At 45.8% G+C, this 17,491-nt stretch overlaps 1 protein-coding gene across 2 annotated transcripts in view; it reads left to right on the forward strand.

Annotated features, from left to right (window-relative positions):
* The first annotated feature begins 233 nt into the window (after nucleotides 1–233).
* LOC144115350 (methylcytosine dioxygenase TET-like) overlaps nucleotides 234–17,491 on the forward strand; it is a 78,804-nt gene continuing 61,546 nt past the window's right edge. The window contains exons 1-4 of one of the 2 annotated variants that reach the window (XM_077649699.1): nucleotides 234–410; nucleotides 516–593; nucleotides 1,514–1,666; nucleotides 15,707–17,453. In XM_077649699.1, the coding sequence (XP_077505825.1) occupies nucleotides 531–593; nucleotides 1,514–1,666; nucleotides 15,707–17,453 (1,963 nt within the window). In that variant the 5' untranslated portion in view covers nucleotides 234–410; nucleotides 516–530. The remainder of the gene's footprint in view (nucleotides 411–515; nucleotides 594–1,513; nucleotides 1,667–15,706; nucleotides 17,454–17,491) is intronic. The other variant, XM_077649700.1, reaches the window with a different exon arrangement.

The raw sequence follows: 17,491 nt of genomic DNA on the forward strand, positions 1-17,491 counted from the left end.
TTTGTGAATAAAACCTTTTAGCAGATCGCTGCGAGCATTGCTTCCCGAGTCGTTGCTGAGCGTAATCATGCTGGCTGAACATGCGTGCGGACGTGACGCAGCCACGCAACTGTTCCCGTTAGGAAACAAAAGACATGCAGCCTTTGTTGGGCCGGAGAGAGCGAACGCTACGCGCCGCGGGTGAGAGAGACCGTAGCTCCGGCATTGACGGGGCGGTGGCGCCATCTCGAAACGGTTTTGTAAGGCGTCGCGGGGTACGCTTGCTGTGCTCGCGCGCCCGAGGGGCAGTTTTTTCTTCCCCGTTAGCGAGATTTCCTCGTACCGCTCATTCCATATCCGATCGATCGGAGGGTATCGCGGTAGTATGCAAGGATGTCCTTCCCGAAGCTCTCGAGTAGCGCGGCACTGAAGTATGCGGCTTGTTTTTCTCCCTCCAATGTCCGCCGAGGGCGACGCTTGTCACGCCGAGTCACTTCATGCGAAGTTACTAATGTTGTCTTTCCTTTTCTCCGCAGGAGCGCTATGAGAAGATGATGCATCAGATGCACGAAAGGCGTCGGGGCACACCAGATGAAAATAAAAATTTGCAACAGGTGAGCTCTTAGCCCAATACTTGCACGTGTTTGTCGTGAGCACGTAGTTTGCACGCGTCCGATTCAGAAATGTGCATGAACTAGCATGGATGCATTTACTAAACGACTACACGAGAAGTGCATGGGGTCGCTTTGCTGCTTGGGCGCAACGTGCGCGACATAGTGCTGTGCGGTAACAAGCAGCGGTGATCTGCTCCGTTGCGGGTAGGCGCGAAGCCACGCCGAGAGCGCTTCCCATAATGGGTGTCGTCGGGTAGGTGCCAGTACTCGGGCCACATTGTGCACGCGCTTATTGTTAGTGCGACGCGCTGTTGCGGAGGGTTGAAACGTATCGGTGCTAGAGCGCGCGCGTAGTCCGTGCACATTTCTGGGAGAAAGCAATAAGAAAAAGCGCGTCGTGGAGGCGCAGCGGCTCTCTTTCCCTATCGGCGTGGTTGCCAGGGTAACGGGCGCTTTTCCGATTGTTCCCGCCTTCATCCACTAGTGCTCCCTCCTCCTTCCGCGCCTGCGTTACAACGGCCATTTTCAATATTTTCGATCCGTGCGGCCGATGGCGTCTTCCTCGTGTCGCCTGCTGCTGCGTCGATCGGCGGCCAGACCCGTCGCTGCGCGCCCGTGCGGACCGGCTTCCGCAATGTCGTCGCGCCGCTGCAGATTGTTGCGAGGTGGCACGTGAGTGAAGCGCGGCTGCGGGGCGTCCTCGCCCCTCGCGAGGCCTCCCGCGAATTCCGCCGCCGCCGCGCATGGGAGACCGTCGGCCATCAGTGCTACCGCACCGCCGGTAGGCCGAGGGCTGAGGGTGGCGCGCCTTTCGAGGGCCGTGGTCGTATGCGCCGCGAATCCGCGTTGCCCTTGCCGGGTGGGCCTCCGAGCGCGCGTCGCTGCAGCGCTCTCCAGCAACGTGCTGCCGCCGCCCGCAGGTAGCGAGCGCCATTTGCGGAAGCGGGGTTGCCGGAAAAGACGGAATGGCGTCGTCCCCCGGCGGCAGAAATAATCTCAACGGGAGGACGCTGAACGGCTCCACGACGCCGTACCTCCCGCAGGGAGTGCCGGAACACCTCGGGCACCCAGGGGTGAGTCTCTGAACGGCCGGGCCCTATGGACGGCGCCGCCGCCGCGTGGGGCGCCAACATATGGGAGGGGCTGTTTGAGGTCAACCGCGTCCTTCGAGTGAGACCCTCGCCCTCCTTGCGCTTTTTAACAACTCTCCTCCCTTCTTCATGGGTTGTTTCTGCTGCACGTACTGTGTCAGTAGTGGCATGTGGAGCCGTAGCCTAAAATGTCTTCACCGAAGACTGTTTACGTTACGGCTTTACAGCGTTAATTGTAGCTATGCACCAGTATTTTTTTTTTCTCTTCGCATATGCTCGTGTGTGGACGTGTTTATCGTTTGAAAATTTCAGCCAATAGTTGTAGTTGCTGGTTAACCACTACTCCCTATTGCCTGTGCGCAATGCTTTCTGTGTAACGGCGGCATGATGCTAACCATGCTTAACAGCTTTTTTTCCCGATGTCTAATCCATTGCCTATTTAATTATTTTTTTGCGGGAAACAGGTTTATTATCCGTTAGTTGCAGCAGACTTGCCGATGCCGCTGGGCTGCGTGTGACATTACTAGCTTGTTGTATGTGAATTGTATTAAGTCAAGCTGGTGTGATGTGAGCTGAACGGAAACTTTAAATTACGGTAACGTTCCACTGTTCAAATGGGTATAGACATCACATTTTGCTTGCGTGTTCTGTTCTTTCAAATCATGTGTTACGCAATAATATACATCGGTCACCTCGTGGTTTCGCCTACGGCAGCTATGTAATTTATAATTGAATTTCTTTTTGGTACTGTTTCGTTGCTGTGACGTGTAAGGTGTTTTTAGGTGAGGCGTGAAAAAAAAACCCTGCAATATAGCCAGCGATATGCAGTCTTAATTCGGTGTAATGGTTAAGTCAGCCTGCTTCAGGAGCTGGTATTAACGGTTGCAGTTCTTTTCCGAGCCTCACGTGACCGATACACTCCGAATGCGTCACAGCCATCGTTCAGTTGATGAAACCAAAAAAGCATTTAAGCCAATAATGGAATGTTTAGCAGTCGTAGGGGAATACCTCGTTGTGAACCATGTATTCTAATATCTAATACATCATTTGAAAAAAAAAAAATCGTGCAACTAAAATGAGGTGTCTGTAGTCCTTTAACACTGGCAGAATTTCATGAGCTATTACGGGTGAAGTTGGCATTGCACTGCGGGGCGTTTTTCTTCCGGCTCAAATCATGGTAAAGTCCATGCGTAATACTCAAAAGTAGGGAATTCGGAGATGTCTGTAATGCCTTGCTGAGCTGACCCAGCGAGGCGTACATGCTTGCCCCGGTTCCCTAGCTTTTTTTTCCCCGGAAACCGCAAATAAGCATTTGCGGTATAGTGAAACATAGTGGAGAGTCAGGGGAAAAAAAAAAGATGAAATCATACTGGGATATTCCGCAAAAATAATGTCATTTTATAGGCGCGGAAATGAACAGGCTCTTTGAATGCAGTGACTGTTCGTGCACGGACGTATGTGTTGACAGCAACATAAGCTATTTCTGCCTCCGTGCTTTATGGTCGCTGCTGTGCAGTAGTATAAAAGCTTGTCTTTAAATTTAGTTATCGCGTAAGGCAGCAGTTATTTTAATTAAGGCTAATATTATCTGTTACGTACTCCGAACGCATAGAATCCACGTAGAAAGCACAAGGGTTCATGCACAACCTCATACTTTTAACGCATGTTGTGGCAGAGGCGAAGTACTGCACTTCGCATTTAGGGGAGTTTACGGTTGAATGTCTACGTCTGCTAATTTTTTGGGACTGACATCTTGTCACCAGTATGAGCCATTGCCACTTAAGCGAATTCCGCGCAGTTTGCAGAGCCACGTGCAACGAAAATCTGGCGTGACTGGCATTTCAGCTGATGCTGATTACGTTGCGTGTGCTCGCGAGCTATGTGCATGCACGCTGGTAGTGGCCGCCTACTTGCTTTCGCATGTTTCCCCCAGCTCAGCCGTAGATGCTTGTGCGTTCTTAAACACGCAATGCCGGTACGTGAGCTGATTGTTGTCAAAGGGGGCAGCAGGGACAGGCTTACGCTCGTAAAGTCTGACCCGCACGAAACGCGTAGAGTGCTGCTCAGTGCTCGTATACGAGAAAAAAAAAGTGCACGGTTTTGGTTACAAAGAAGGATTTGATAAAAAGGTTGACTTATAATAAACTGCACATCTCCAACCAAAAGGTTGAGCACTGAACTTTGCAAAACTCCAGTAATTTTGCTAGATATTCTGCTGTGTTGGATATGCTTTTTTTGTTAAGAAAAGGCGAAATTCAGACTCGTTGCATGAGTGCCCATTTTTAATTTTTCCGGGTTGTGTACTTACGGCTTTTTGTTCTTGACTCTCCTCCCTTATTTTGCACCAGGCATGTTTTTTTCCAAGTCAGGTTAAACCTAATTTCATTGTTTCAAGCTGCCTTCTCAAAAATGTGGCCTTGAAATAGTGACTGCAGACTTCATTGATTTTTTGGCTCTAAATATGGCGTCTTTTGAGTTTTAACAGTGCCTATTAGAAACAGGATTTCAAAAATACGGATGCCTGTTGTTTTATTATCATGATTCCACTGCTTCTTGCCCTTTGCTAGCCAGTGCTGCACAAACACTGTGCAAACTCAATTCCTTACAAAACGGTGACATTGAAAGGCTGTTCACCCAATGTGCAACAGCCCAGTATGTCTGAAATGGATGCTGAAAAAGTGTAGGTGGTATATATTTACCAAAATTGTGAGAAGTGGAAGTAAAGCGGATGACAGAGGGGAAAAACAAGCACCTGCATTGAAAATCATGACTTAATCGTTGACTTGTTTCTGGGCAATGGAGCATTCGTCTTTCCAGTGAATGCTCGTTATTGTTAATTATTCTCATTTGGACCCTCCCTCGGAAAAATAGTGCCCCATGTCAGCCTCCCAAACTTGAAAAATATTAAAACTGAAAACAAAGTTAGCATTGAATGCACCAAAGAGCTATAAAATCCTGATTTTGGCGGCTAGTATGCAATGTTTTTGTTCTAAAAAAAAACTGTTCTGTGCATGACTGGAATGACATGAATCCACACTGTTCTGCTGCTCTGTGGCCCAAGGGCATTTGGGTGTGCTTGATTGTGAATCTAAATGTAGGAAAATAGGATTATTTGTGTCATTGTGACTTGGTACGTGACACATTAATATGTTCAGTACCTCAAATAATTCGGCTATGCTGATAATGGCCTCAGTCCCAGTGAACATTTGTTTGCGTAGGATGACAACACTAAATAAATGCCTTTAGCTGTAGGGTGTCATTGTCAGGTCAACTTTGTGGAACTGCAGCCACGATTAGGAAGGGAGGGAATGGGTTGTTCCCATGCCATCTCACTATGCCAAGTAGTCTGGCCAGTAAACAAAGTGCCCCCTCCCCATGAAAAAGGAAGAAAGAAAGGCTACATAAAGCGGGGTAGAATCATTTGTGTAAACTTGTGCTTGTTGCCATCTTCAGGACTGTATTCTGCTGTGGAATGGCACTTGTGGTTAGTCATCCAGGCTTGGCTGCAGTGTCACAGAAAGCTGTCAGCATGTGTAGTATTACTTGCCAGGTTCAATGTTCACAGTCTGTACAGGCCCACTTAATATGACCTGCAGCACATCTGCAGTGACTGTGCGTTAGCACTTGATAACTACTGAAAGTACTATGCTGCACATTGCCAAGAATGCAGGGACACTGCAAAAAAGCCTATTTGCCTGATTGGCTGCTAAATACAAAAGTTTTCAGCACCATTGGATTTGCACTGCCCCACAAGGGGTTTTAAAATGTATGTTCTCTGCTCTAGGTCATATTGAACGTGACCATGCATTACATGCATATTCCTCTCTGGGCAGCTAGGCACACGTGTGTGTTGTGCGCAAGACCCCCCCCCCCCCCCCCCCCACACACACACACACACACACGATCGTTGTGTTGCAAAGGCCGTCATTAATTTTTCATTGTTAAAACAATCCAGCCGATAAACCTCGAGCAGTCCCGCCCCTCGACAGCATCTAAACAACTCCACATACTTGCATCCCAATTTCATATTCTTGCTGCATACTTTCTTGGAACCCTAAAGTGTGTGGGCGCTGGGCATGTGCAGTTTGAGTATTAAAATCATTTTTGGGTGCACAGTAACTGATTGCTTTTGTTCCTGTAGAGGGAGTGAGAAAAGCATTCTGGCCCCTAGTCTGGCACTCATATGCTTTGTTTCACACTTAGCATGCAGCATTGTGGAAGGTGCACAAGTAGCGTGCCCGCAAATCATGTCTCTGTGTCGTGTATCACTCATACCTCTCGAAGCCTTGGTCAGGGTTTTGACAGAAAACAAGGAGTGGTATAAAGCGGCATGCTTGCCATTGGAAATCATGGTCAAGGCAGTCATGCGTTCACTTGTGAAACCCTCTGGTTATAATTTTCACTGATGAACTACTTTTTAGGTGCAAACAAGCATGCAGCTGTGTATTACTCCACTATATATCTCTCGCATTTTTCAATGCCTTGGTTAGGGGCAGGACACGAAGAATACTTAAGTCACGGTACAACGAAATATGCTTGTCTGTACTTTGGACGTATGACAGACTGCTTTTTTGGATGTGGACGTAGCCAGTGTGAAGAGGCACAATAGCTTTGGCAGCTTGGCATGCTATATATGGCACGAAGTGTAGTGTTCAATGTTTTAGCCTGGTGCCTTTACTGCTATAGCTACAAGGCACCTACTACATATGCACTTACAGTACTGTGGTAAATGCAGCCAACAACTCCAGGTGATGGGTTTGATCCCAGCAATGCAAAAAGCCTGTGTTCTGAGATGAAAGGACAACAAGTGGTCAAAATTAATATGGATCTGTCCACTGCAATGTGCCTCATAGCTTACGGTGCTGTTACTTTGGTATGTAAAAAATCAGCCATTCCGTTTTTTTATATTTTAGATGGACAGTGTCTAGTGTGCACTCAGGGAGCATTACCCCAAGCCTGAGAAGATTCTTAATTGTTTCCGCCAGAGTTTTGCCAGCTAAATGCAAATTTATGGCTTCATTCTTCTGGTATCACGGAGGCAAGAACGGTGCTAAAGACAGACTGACCGTATAAGCCTGTTCTGAGTGCAAGAAATACCTTTCCCGAGTGTGAGGTTATACTAGTGTTGGTTATATCCACCCATTGACAGTGACGTAAACATTTTGTGATGTGCCATATGCTATGGCAAAATGGGGCTAGGCTCTTAACTTTAAATATGTCAGAATGTTGGGATAATATGCTTTTAAGACTAGCATTCCGGTTTGTTGTAATTTGCAACAGTTAGTGTAGAAAAAAATAAGGCTTTAAGGAAAGGCATTCTGATTAGAAAACAATTCAATATGCACCTAAGTTAGGATCTCTGAAAGAGCATGGCTAGCTGCCCAACAAAAGCAAATGACAAAATGATAAGGGTTCTATTTGATGAAGTGTCTCAGTGGACAGAACAGCCTTCTGCAGTTACCTTCAGGAGGAGACAGTACCCTTGCAATTTCATGTGGAAATTTCAGATAAGGTCATGCAATAGATGGCTCGTTGGCATCCATCTTCCTTTTTTTTTTTGTGGAGTATCACAAACTTCACGCACAAAGTTTTTTTTTTTTTGATAACTTTGTCAGTTGTTGCCTAAAGGAAGGAAAAAAGTTGCAACCTCCAACCTTTTAACGGTGCGCCAGCCAAGCTTGTCTACTAACATAAAATTAACCTTCATATCTTTAAATGGTAAGGGAATATTATTGCGCAAACTGGATGATGGCATATAACCACAAGAACTTTGTATGGGGCTTAAAGACAAACCCCATTTTTGATCTGTTCTATATTTTGTGAGTGATATCTACAAAAAAATATTGCATAATATTACTGGTGGGGCAGACACAGCACCTCTCAAGAGGCCATTTTTTATGCACATAGCTGTTTTCACCAACTCTGGTTCTGAACAACTTCGGATATGTTGCTAGGACGTACCTGCAAATTTTTTGAAGACATGTCTAATTGTAGAGTGTGTCTAGTTATTCACGTCGATTTCAAACATTTATTCTTTTTTTTTTTTAAGTTTGAAAACTTGGTGCATGGGGAGTGTCTTTGCTAATTTTAGAGGTTTCCTTCTTGGAAAAGAAAACTATAACAATAACTACTGTACACTTTGTCCTATGTAAACTTATCTACTAAATGACATATAATTCACTGATATACATTTTGTATGATGAGTAAAGGGGCCTAAATCTGAATTTTAAGGATCTAATTTTTTTTAGTTCATAGGACAGCTTAGTGTCCAACATACTCTATTCTATTTGGCAACAGTTTTGTTACAAGTACTGTAGAATATTTTTACAGAGTGTTTTTTTAGTCAGCGAATGCACTCGTTTTATTATTGTAATGCTGGAAGCAATAATGATCAGCGAGTACAATAATGATTACATGCTGGCAAAAGTCATGAACTGAAAAGTCGTATAGTACCATCCCAAATGCTAGGCAGTAATTACAGTTTTAGTATAGTATAGCATCCATTTGAGTTCCCACTCCTAAAACTACTGTGGCACCCTAACATATGCCCCATTGGCAGTTTTAGCGGAGTGTGGTTACTGCTTCAGCCATGAAATTGAGAACACCTTGGTACCATCTATTAACAAAAACTCAAAAGCACTTCAATCGGCTGTTCAAAGAAAGTCTTGTTTTTCATTGAAGTGCTCACTGGGGAGAGCGCAAATTGCAATAAACTGACGGATATTTCTGAAAGAAAAAACACTGTTTTTACAACATCTAAGTAGAATTTACTGAGATGTGGTTTTCACCTTAGTTAAAATTGTGGGTGATAAGATTGCATACACACAGTAGACTAAGCTTGCCGAGGAAGTGGATCCTCCCGGTCTACTGAGGTATGCGAGTCAGGCTTTGAAGTAGTACAGTCGAACCCACTTATAACGGATCTGATAGTCGTGCGGATATCGTTCGTTGTGTCCAAGGATAATACTAAGTGTACTTAAACTTTATACAGCCAAAAATGCAATTTCAGACGAAAGAGGGGATCAGTTGTCTCTAAAAGTCCGCTGTGTGCGTCTGCTTAATTGAACTTGGTCTTACCAAGGCACTTTCAAAGCTCTCCAGCGTGGTCATGTACAGCCGGCCAAATCTTTAGCTGGCGTGCGCGACGGCCGCTTTTTCCGTGCTCCTGCTGCTCATGCTCATGGCGGAGCAAACTTTCGAAAATATCAAATCTAAGCACAGGCTCACTAAGCCCGTGCCTAACATTGAGCTTTCCGCAAGTTTGCTTCGTCGCAAAGCGCTGGAGTGCAGAAAAAGCGGCCGTCGCGCACGCCAGCTAAAGATTTGGCCGGCTGTACTCCTCACTGAGAACCTTGCTTCCAATATGCTGCTCTCTTCATCGTAGTCATCATGGCTATGCCCACTAGAGGATAATGGTGGTTTAGGGTCATGTTAATAGTAATTGCAGATGACACGTTTACAGCAATAGGCTGGCCTCCTCGTCATCGTCATCAGATTGCTGATAGTTTGCAAGTGCTCGTGCGTTCGCTGGCACCAGCTTCGTCAGTGTTCGGCTCTCTAATTTGCGTCATCATTGCACCAACGAAGCTATCGCAGGTTGACGCTGGGTCTGGCCAACCCCACAGTAACGTTGCACTGTTACAAATACACGAGGCTGATAACGCTGGCTTTCAAAAATGTTCTGCATTCTTGAGTCGATAAACCCTGCATTATGGAAGCAGTTCGTGGTGCATTCTGCAATCAGTTCCATCCGTGCGACCTTAACCATTTGCATTGCGTGGGGAACAAAGGAATCCAAACCGGGCCGTTGGCGTGTGGCCTGTCATTTTCTGTCAGCATGCACTGGTGATGCATTGCTAACAGGACAGCGGCAGTGCGTAGATGATGCTCGTGACCAGTGGCTGCTCTTGCTCGTCAGATTCGGTGCCAGAAGAGCACGGTCCCTGCAGTCAGAGAAAGCAGCACATGGTGTGCTGAACAGATAACCTTCCTATTATTTTCGTCATGTCACGGTCGACCGCAGCAAGTCACTTGGCAAACAACTCGTGTGTCATCTCTACTTCTAAACTTATGCCTAGTGGCACACTTGTCGAATAAAAAAAAATGTGTATCTTCGAGGACTTTTTGTCATGCCTGAAGCATACGAGAACGTAGCTCTCAAAGCACCGCTTCTTGCGAGCCCTGTCAATCACAAACGGCAGCACACAGTCACATCCATCTATTCTTGTGTACTGAAGTATGGTAATGCGAAGGTTGCTGTGGTTTCAACTTTCAAAGGCATAGTCTTTCAAAAGATGCATTTCTGACGGCCACATTTGACAAAACGGTTTTGTATACGTCCCTCCTTTCTTATTGCTTTGTTGGGTCCGCAGGAATGGGTCCGCCATCCCCTGGAAGGGGGGATGTTGTCACAGGGGCACTCTTAAGTAACTGCTCCTGCTGTAAACTTGAGTTTTGGGGCTGCGGGGCAGAGTTTAACTCTCCGCTTCGTTCATTCTAACAGTTTTTTGGCAAGGGTTGTTCGCTGTATTTTAGACAGTGCCATTAGCCTAATACAGATTTTGGCAGTAGAACCGCCCTTGTTCGTAACAAGTGAGCATTCGTTATAACTGCGATCGTTATAAGTGAGCTTGACTCTATCTCATAAAATGCGAAGCTGCGCTATTTAATACAACAATGTGATTGTCTCATTGCATCCCTGTCTTTCACTCTTGGTTAATTTTTGCTTTTGATTGAGTGTAACTGGTACTCTGTGGTCAGCAAGCTGTGGTGTACATTTGTATTTTTTTGGTTCGAACTGATTTTCAAAAACTGTGTTCGGCGGGCTTTCTGGCTTTTTTAGGCTTAAGCTGAAAAAATTGAAACCCTAAATAATTGGCAAGATCTTGTCATTTCCACCGTAATCTCATGACATGGTTTGGTCTGTTGTGTCCTTTAAAAGAGAACAATAATTTTATGCTTGTTTTGTTGCATTTATTTTTAGTCTTGTATTCATTATATGAATATTCATAAGTATTATAAATATTATAAACATGTTGTATAACATTGCTGGCAGATACAGCACATCTGATGAGACTCTCCTGCAAAGCTCAGCACACCTTGTACATATTAAGAAATCTGTTTTCTGCAACGTGTATGGAAAGCTGACTTTTTTCTTTCAAAGGGCCATTTAACTGAACAGTGCATATGTGAAACCACCATGGCTGACTCAGTACCTTAAAGCACCACTGTGACATACTGCTGAGGCTTCAGCTACCGTAATATACATGCGTAAATTTACAATGCTGTTGCTAAAAACGCAGGACTGCATACTTTTGTGGGCAAGCTATAAGGTTTAATGTATTGCATGAATAACGCAAAGCTCCCACCATGTGGTGTGGTGCTCATTCCTGGCCACTTGCATATTGTGCACGCTGCTACTACTGCTGTTTTTTTATCACACGGAACCTTTCTTCTGTGCTTTCTTGAAATTTGAGCAATGATATATTCGTATCTGTAAGACATATCTGTGAATTTTATCCCCTTCAGGTGCCAATTAAATCTGCTGAAAGGAAATTTTTTTTGCATAATTCGTGGTCGGTAAGCTAAATAGAAGTGATGTGCAAAAAATTACACAAAAATGTTCATATCTGAACATATTTCATTCGTGTCCACGTATGGGGACATAGTGCCTCAAAGCTGCTACATGAACGAAAACACTGCAACATTTGCTTGCCTTTTCTAACTGATTGTTAGACATGAATAAATGTTTAGCTGTAAGATTATACACTTAAGAGGATTATTCCCTAGTTCACGATCTATGAAACAGATAAAACAATTGTTCTGCAACGGCAGGCAGAGGACGCTTCGGCGTTTCTGGCACCGAATGCTGCTTTGATGTGCAGCCTTCACGTCGGTACCGTTATGCAAATAACGTATGTGTCGAGAAGTTGGGGCCACTGATTGCTTCCAATCATGGGCAGTGCTTATAGTCTGGCACTATTGAAGCTGTCTCGAGTGATCTGAGCGCAGGTGGAGAGGGAGAGGGAAAGCAGCTTGCAGCCTGTTTTACACATGGTTTTTACAAAGAGGCGAAATCATTTTTAAAGGTATTTTTTTTTCGCTAAATTTATGTCAGAAACCTGAAACAAACTATTCCCACGTTCCACCAGTGTGCTGTTTATGTTGGAGCCTTGTAGCCTTGGGCCAGCTTTGAAGTGACCCGTGGTGTGAGGGCATGGGTTCCCCCTTTTCACCCCCCTCCCCCCGTGCAGTGCTGCCATGTTGCATTTTTCTCCATCTTGTGTTTTATACATACTTACTGATTCTTACTAATACCACAGCGAAATTTTCAAACGATAGAGAAAAAAATGTTCAGTCCACCACTGAAAAGGAGCGTAAAAATGGTTTCTTGCTTTGGATTCATGCAGTCTACATTCTAGCATGGGGGTGGTCTCAGATCCATTTTCAATATTGCTAGGAGGCTTAAGACCCTTCAAGACCCCCCCCCCCCCCCCCCCCCCCCTGACTGTAAGCTCTGATAATAGCGCCCTGTGTTTGTCGGCAGCAGCTCAGCGTAGTGGCGATTCTTTGAGAGGATCTGCAGGTCTTCATTGCTCGATCAGCCGCGCCTCTTTCGAGGTGCTTCTCCATCGGCTATTTTCATGAACAATGCTTCAGCACAAGAGTCGCTCGACATTTTCCTTGTAGAAGCATAGTTTTCAACACCTGTGAGCAATTAGCCCGTTTCAAACTGCACCTGTCCGAAAAAATGGCGCACAACGGGCAGCAAGCGCCAGTTTGATGTTATCAGCATTAATGTGCCATGTCCACGTTTGTGGACGCGCCACTCTGAACGGGCCACCGCAATACTTTTCCTTTGTCGATGACAGTGAAAATTGGTTTGCAGTTTCTGCATTAACCTATTGACACATTACGATGGTAAATTGCATAATTCGCGACCAGCTCAAGAGATAGCATGCCAAAATAAAAGCTTTTCACTCGTCCCGCCCAAAAACATCGTGATGTCCATCTTCTTTTAATATTTTTTACAAACATTTCGCTGTAGCTGCAAGAGATGGTGCCACAGAATTGACAGGAAAGGTCAAAATGGCAAGAGCACAGAATTCAAAGTTGGAAATTCGCCTTGTCATCCACATATGTAGACCCAGCACCTGAAGGGGTTTTATTGGTTAGTAGATAAGTTCACATACAACACAGTGAAAACTAGTTATGGTTATAGTTCATTTATTTACTGAAAGACCTCCAAAGTTAGCCAAGAACCTTCCCGTGCACCAAGTTGGGAAAATTTTAGAAAAAAAAAAAAGGTTTGAAATCAACAGTGATCAATGGATGCACTGCAGTAATTTTAAATGTCCTCTACAATGTTCAAGCATGTATTTTCGAGATATATTAAGGTATTCATAACTAAAGTTGGCAAAAACACCTGTGTATGTAAAAGAGGGTCTCTTTAGAGGTGCTGCATCTACTACACCAGGAATATTACATAACCTTTCTTTATGCTGCGAATATTCATATAGTGTACAATGTTTGGACAGGATAATAAAAGTCGATATTTTTTTTAATTGCCATGCACAGTTCTGGTTCTGTAGTTTGTTGAAGTTTGCCCAGTAATATTTTCTTATTTAGGTGATATATCAGGGAATTTTATATTTAGTAGTAGTCAGGTTTGTTCGAATGCTGTATTAAATGTTTTAGGTTATAGTTTTTTTCCTTTGAGATAAAAAATCTACAGAGTTGCCGAAAGAACCGTTCCGTGTGTCAAGTTTGCAACAGTTTTGAAAACAGCTACAAAAAATAATAGCTATAAATCATTAACAGTAACTGGGTCCACTCTACGGTAGTCTTTGACTTGCAGTATAAAATTTTCAGGCATCGTCTTGAAATGTATTTTCAGTTATCCAAAACCAAAGTTAGCAACAAAAAAAAGTAGTGCCCATAAGTGTGGGAGTCCACCTCTTCATTTGGTCCCTCCATCCTGATGGTGGGGTTGAGGTGTTTAACTAGAAGTGTGAAACTTGCTGCATCTTTCATTCCTTGGCGGCCACATTTTGATGTCAATGTGTGGTACAGATCCCCAGGTGGTCGAAATTAATGCGGAGCCCTCTGCTACAGCGTCCCTCATAGCCCAAGTGTCACTTTGGGACGTTAAACCCCATATGCCATATTAAAACCCCCTTCTTTTTTCATTTCTTTATGATCAAGAAATTTTGTGCTTAGATATATTTTTTTTTCTGGACAAAAATAATTTCTTCCCTTCTTCCTAGTCATCAGGCAGTGTCAGAAATATTAGATAAATCCAAGATGTCAACCAGCCACCCACAGCATAATCTTCTCTTAAATTGACCTTAATGGAAACATTACTGTCTTTATTGAATGGGTATAGTGTTGAAGATTTTGGATTGTGATGTAATCAGTGATTAAGTAGTGTACACTTCTGTAATGTGCCGCAAGGTGCCGCATTAGAACTTTAAAGCTTTGCATCACACAGGTCCATTATAATCCTGCATTCTAACATCTGCGTGCTGTTTATGATAGCAGGAGGTTAGTTGTTTCAAGACAGCTCTCCAAATTTTGAAATTAGTCATTGTGTGTTGGTAGTGCACATAGTTGACTCTGATCTCATTGGTCTTTTGTTTGCTTTCTTTCACTGAGCAGGGGTTTTAGCTTATTCCAATGCAAATTCATGTTTTGGAGGTTATAATCTCAGTTTTTATGCTTTTCACACAGAATGCAATACTTTTGAGACAGCAGATGTGGGTTTTGAATGCTTTTTTTCACCATATTGTTACACAAGTAGTGGGACAGCCAGTAGAGACAAACCTTATTTACAATGTTGGGTCCAACCTCCTAGGCCGGCTGAGGACTGTGGATTGTGCCTTCTCTGCTCCCTCATGTGCCCACATTGTGGTGGGGAAACTTCAGGAGTTGCCTTGTACGCTGCTGTTGCTTCCCTCACATTGTGCCACCACATTTCTGGGCACGGATGCAGCTTGCTGGAATACTTGTGTTCAACTGATTGCACTTTTGGCACTCTTTATGTTGCTTATTTTTGCTGATTTGCTGCCCGAGATGCAGTTATAGTGCCTGTTATTGGCACATAAAGTGCTACGTGTAGTGCTCAAGGATCTGGCCAAAGGTTTACCCTAAAGGTTTACAAACATTTGCATGCAGTTGTTTTCCTGATATACTCTTGAAAGAAAGCACATGGCGTTTTTCTTAAAACTTGGTTACTTATGCTTGAAGCACTGGTCAGAAGAATTGCAAAACAGAAATGTGGACCTATGTCAGATGCAACTCGAGTGAGGTGGCAGATGCCACTCGAAGGTGGCCCTCCAGAGAGTGTAACTGGTTACTGTGACATCGTGGTTAATCCCCTTGCACCTGTTACTGTGTTAGCACTAGGAGCTGCTAGGTGCAAGGTGATTAACTACAGATTAACGCCCATAGCTGGAGGGCCTTGTTTGAGGGTCATTTTGAGTTGCATCCGACTGTAGCAAATGCTGCTTTCATATTGTGTCAGTTCTAGTTCCGTATACCAAACTGCTTTTGTATCTGGGATCAACAGCATAGGGATTTTGTCCTGTGCACTTACATGGCGGGGACATGCTGTTCACGGCCATGCTGATGCCTCCCTTTGCAGTATGGGATGCAAGCAAAACCATGGTTCGCAAGAAAGAAAAGACTCATCATTTTCTACTTTTATGCAAATGGAATCAATATATCTTGTATTTTTTTCTTTAATTTCTGTGCTAAGATATACTAGGCGACATGACGGAAGGTCTATTGACATTTTCAGATGCTATTGGAGAAATCAAATGCACCAAAGTTTCTTTTGCATGAAGTGGTGCTTTCAGTGTATTAAGTGGTGCTACTTGTTAGTGATATTTCAGACATGCAAATAAAAATATGTAAAAACATTTTTGTGTGAAAAAGTGATTGCACTCTTTTTGCATTATGTAATATCCTGAGCTGCATGCGTCTCTTATTGGCGTCTGATCAATCTTGCACTTCCTTCTGCAGATCGGTGGCTTTTCTGGCCACAGCGAGTACCAGCTGCCACCCACAGCCAAGAGTGGGACAGCGGGTGGCCCGAATCAAATGTACGAGTCTGGCCCTTCATTTGGGACCTTCCCAGCCCAACACCCGCAAGCGGTGGGAGCTTTTAATGGCCATGTGCAGCAGCAGCAACAACAGCAGCAGCAGCAGCAACAACAGCAGCAACAACAACAACAACAACAACAGCAGCAACAGCAGCAGCAGCAACAACAACAGCAGCAGCAACAACAACAGCAGCAGCAGCAGCAGCAGCAGCATGATGGGCGTCTGCCCTTGGGCACTGAGGAGCCAGACTTCCCCACACGTCACCAGATGATGAACAATCGCCTCAAGACTCTGATTCAGACTAGGCAGAGCCAGAAGGAGCAAGGCCCTTTCCAGGGCCTGGAGAGCACTTTGGGCCCAGCTGGCAACTTTGTGCATCCACAGCCAGCACAGCCTGTGCCTGACGAGCAGCCTATGGGCCATCAGCAGTTTAGCCGGCAGACGGCTGAGGTGGGCCCCCCACGGAACTTCCCTCCCTTGGCAAGGAGCAACAGCGGCAGCAGCAACAGTGGCAGCCATTCCAATGGCAATGCTCGGCCACCTTCCTCGAGTGAGCTCCCAGCTGAGGCCTGGCACGAGGCGAACCCCTCAGTGGGGCAGGCACGTGGCCGGCCAGAGCTGCCCGAATTTGCCAAGAACGGGTCGTCATCCCAGGGGAGCAACAACTCCGAAGCTGAGTTCTCCCAGCCTGAGGATCAGAGTCGCGAGAGTGAATTTGCAGACAGCAGTGCTGAGCCTGGTAATGCTCCCCGGGCCCCAAGTGGGCCTGCCGTGCCCACCAATGGCATGTTGCCTTATGGCAGCTTCTATGGGGCACCACAAGAGCCAACGGAAGCCAAAGCAGATGCATGCGAGAACAAGAAGACACCGTCTACAAGTGCACCACCTGCATCAGAGGCAGACATTCGTGGTGGTGCCCCATACCACTACACTTCAGCAGCCTCCATTGGCACCACAACAACAGCCAGCGCAGTAGCCAGCCACCCAAAGCAGCCCTGCAATGGACCAGCCCCACCATCACCATTTGCAGGGCGGCAGTCGCCACGGGCAGCGTTTCAGGGGGCGCCGCCATATGTGCCCCACTTAGTGCCACCCAGCCCTGTGCGTGGAAACGAGAGTGACCCCAGCCACCAGCAGCCGCGCAGTGAGAGTGAGCCTACGGATGCAGTGCAGCAGCCTTTTTTATCGAATACGACCACATCTATGAGTACATATACAAGTATTATCAGTACATATAACAGCTTCGCCACTTCGTGCGCTCCTTCCTACCTGCCGGAGCAGCCGCCCCACCACCACCACCAACAGCTGACTGCGGCGGGGGGGTCAAAGTTTGGTGGTGATGGTGCCCAAGATGGGGCGGCTCGGGCGGGAGGGGCGCCCGACATAGATGCTGGTCGTATTGCTGCTGTGGGCGAATTCCGAGGACTGGAGTTGGGCCTGGGGCCCCTTGGGGGACCGCCGCCTCCTTTTGGGGGATTTGCCGAGGGGCCCTTGGCCTATGCGGGCCCCCCCTTCCCTCTGCCCTCCATGGGCCCCCCAGGGACGCCGCATTTCGCCCCCCTCACTCTGCCTGGCGCTGATCCCTGGTGGGAGCGACTTGAGCGGCTGCGCAGCAATGCCAAGGCAGAGCCCCCCGCCTGCGACTGCCTCTCACCAGAAGATGCTCGTGAGTACACCCGAAGCCCCCCCTCAACCCTCCCAGCA

The sequence above is a fragment of the Amblyomma americanum genome, chromosome 1 (genome assembly GCF_052857255.1).
Source record: "Amblyomma americanum isolate KBUSLIRL-KWMA chromosome 1, ASM5285725v1, whole genome shotgun sequence".
Lineage (NCBI taxonomy): Eukaryota > Metazoa > Arthropoda > Arachnida > Ixodida > Ixodidae > Amblyomma > Amblyomma americanum.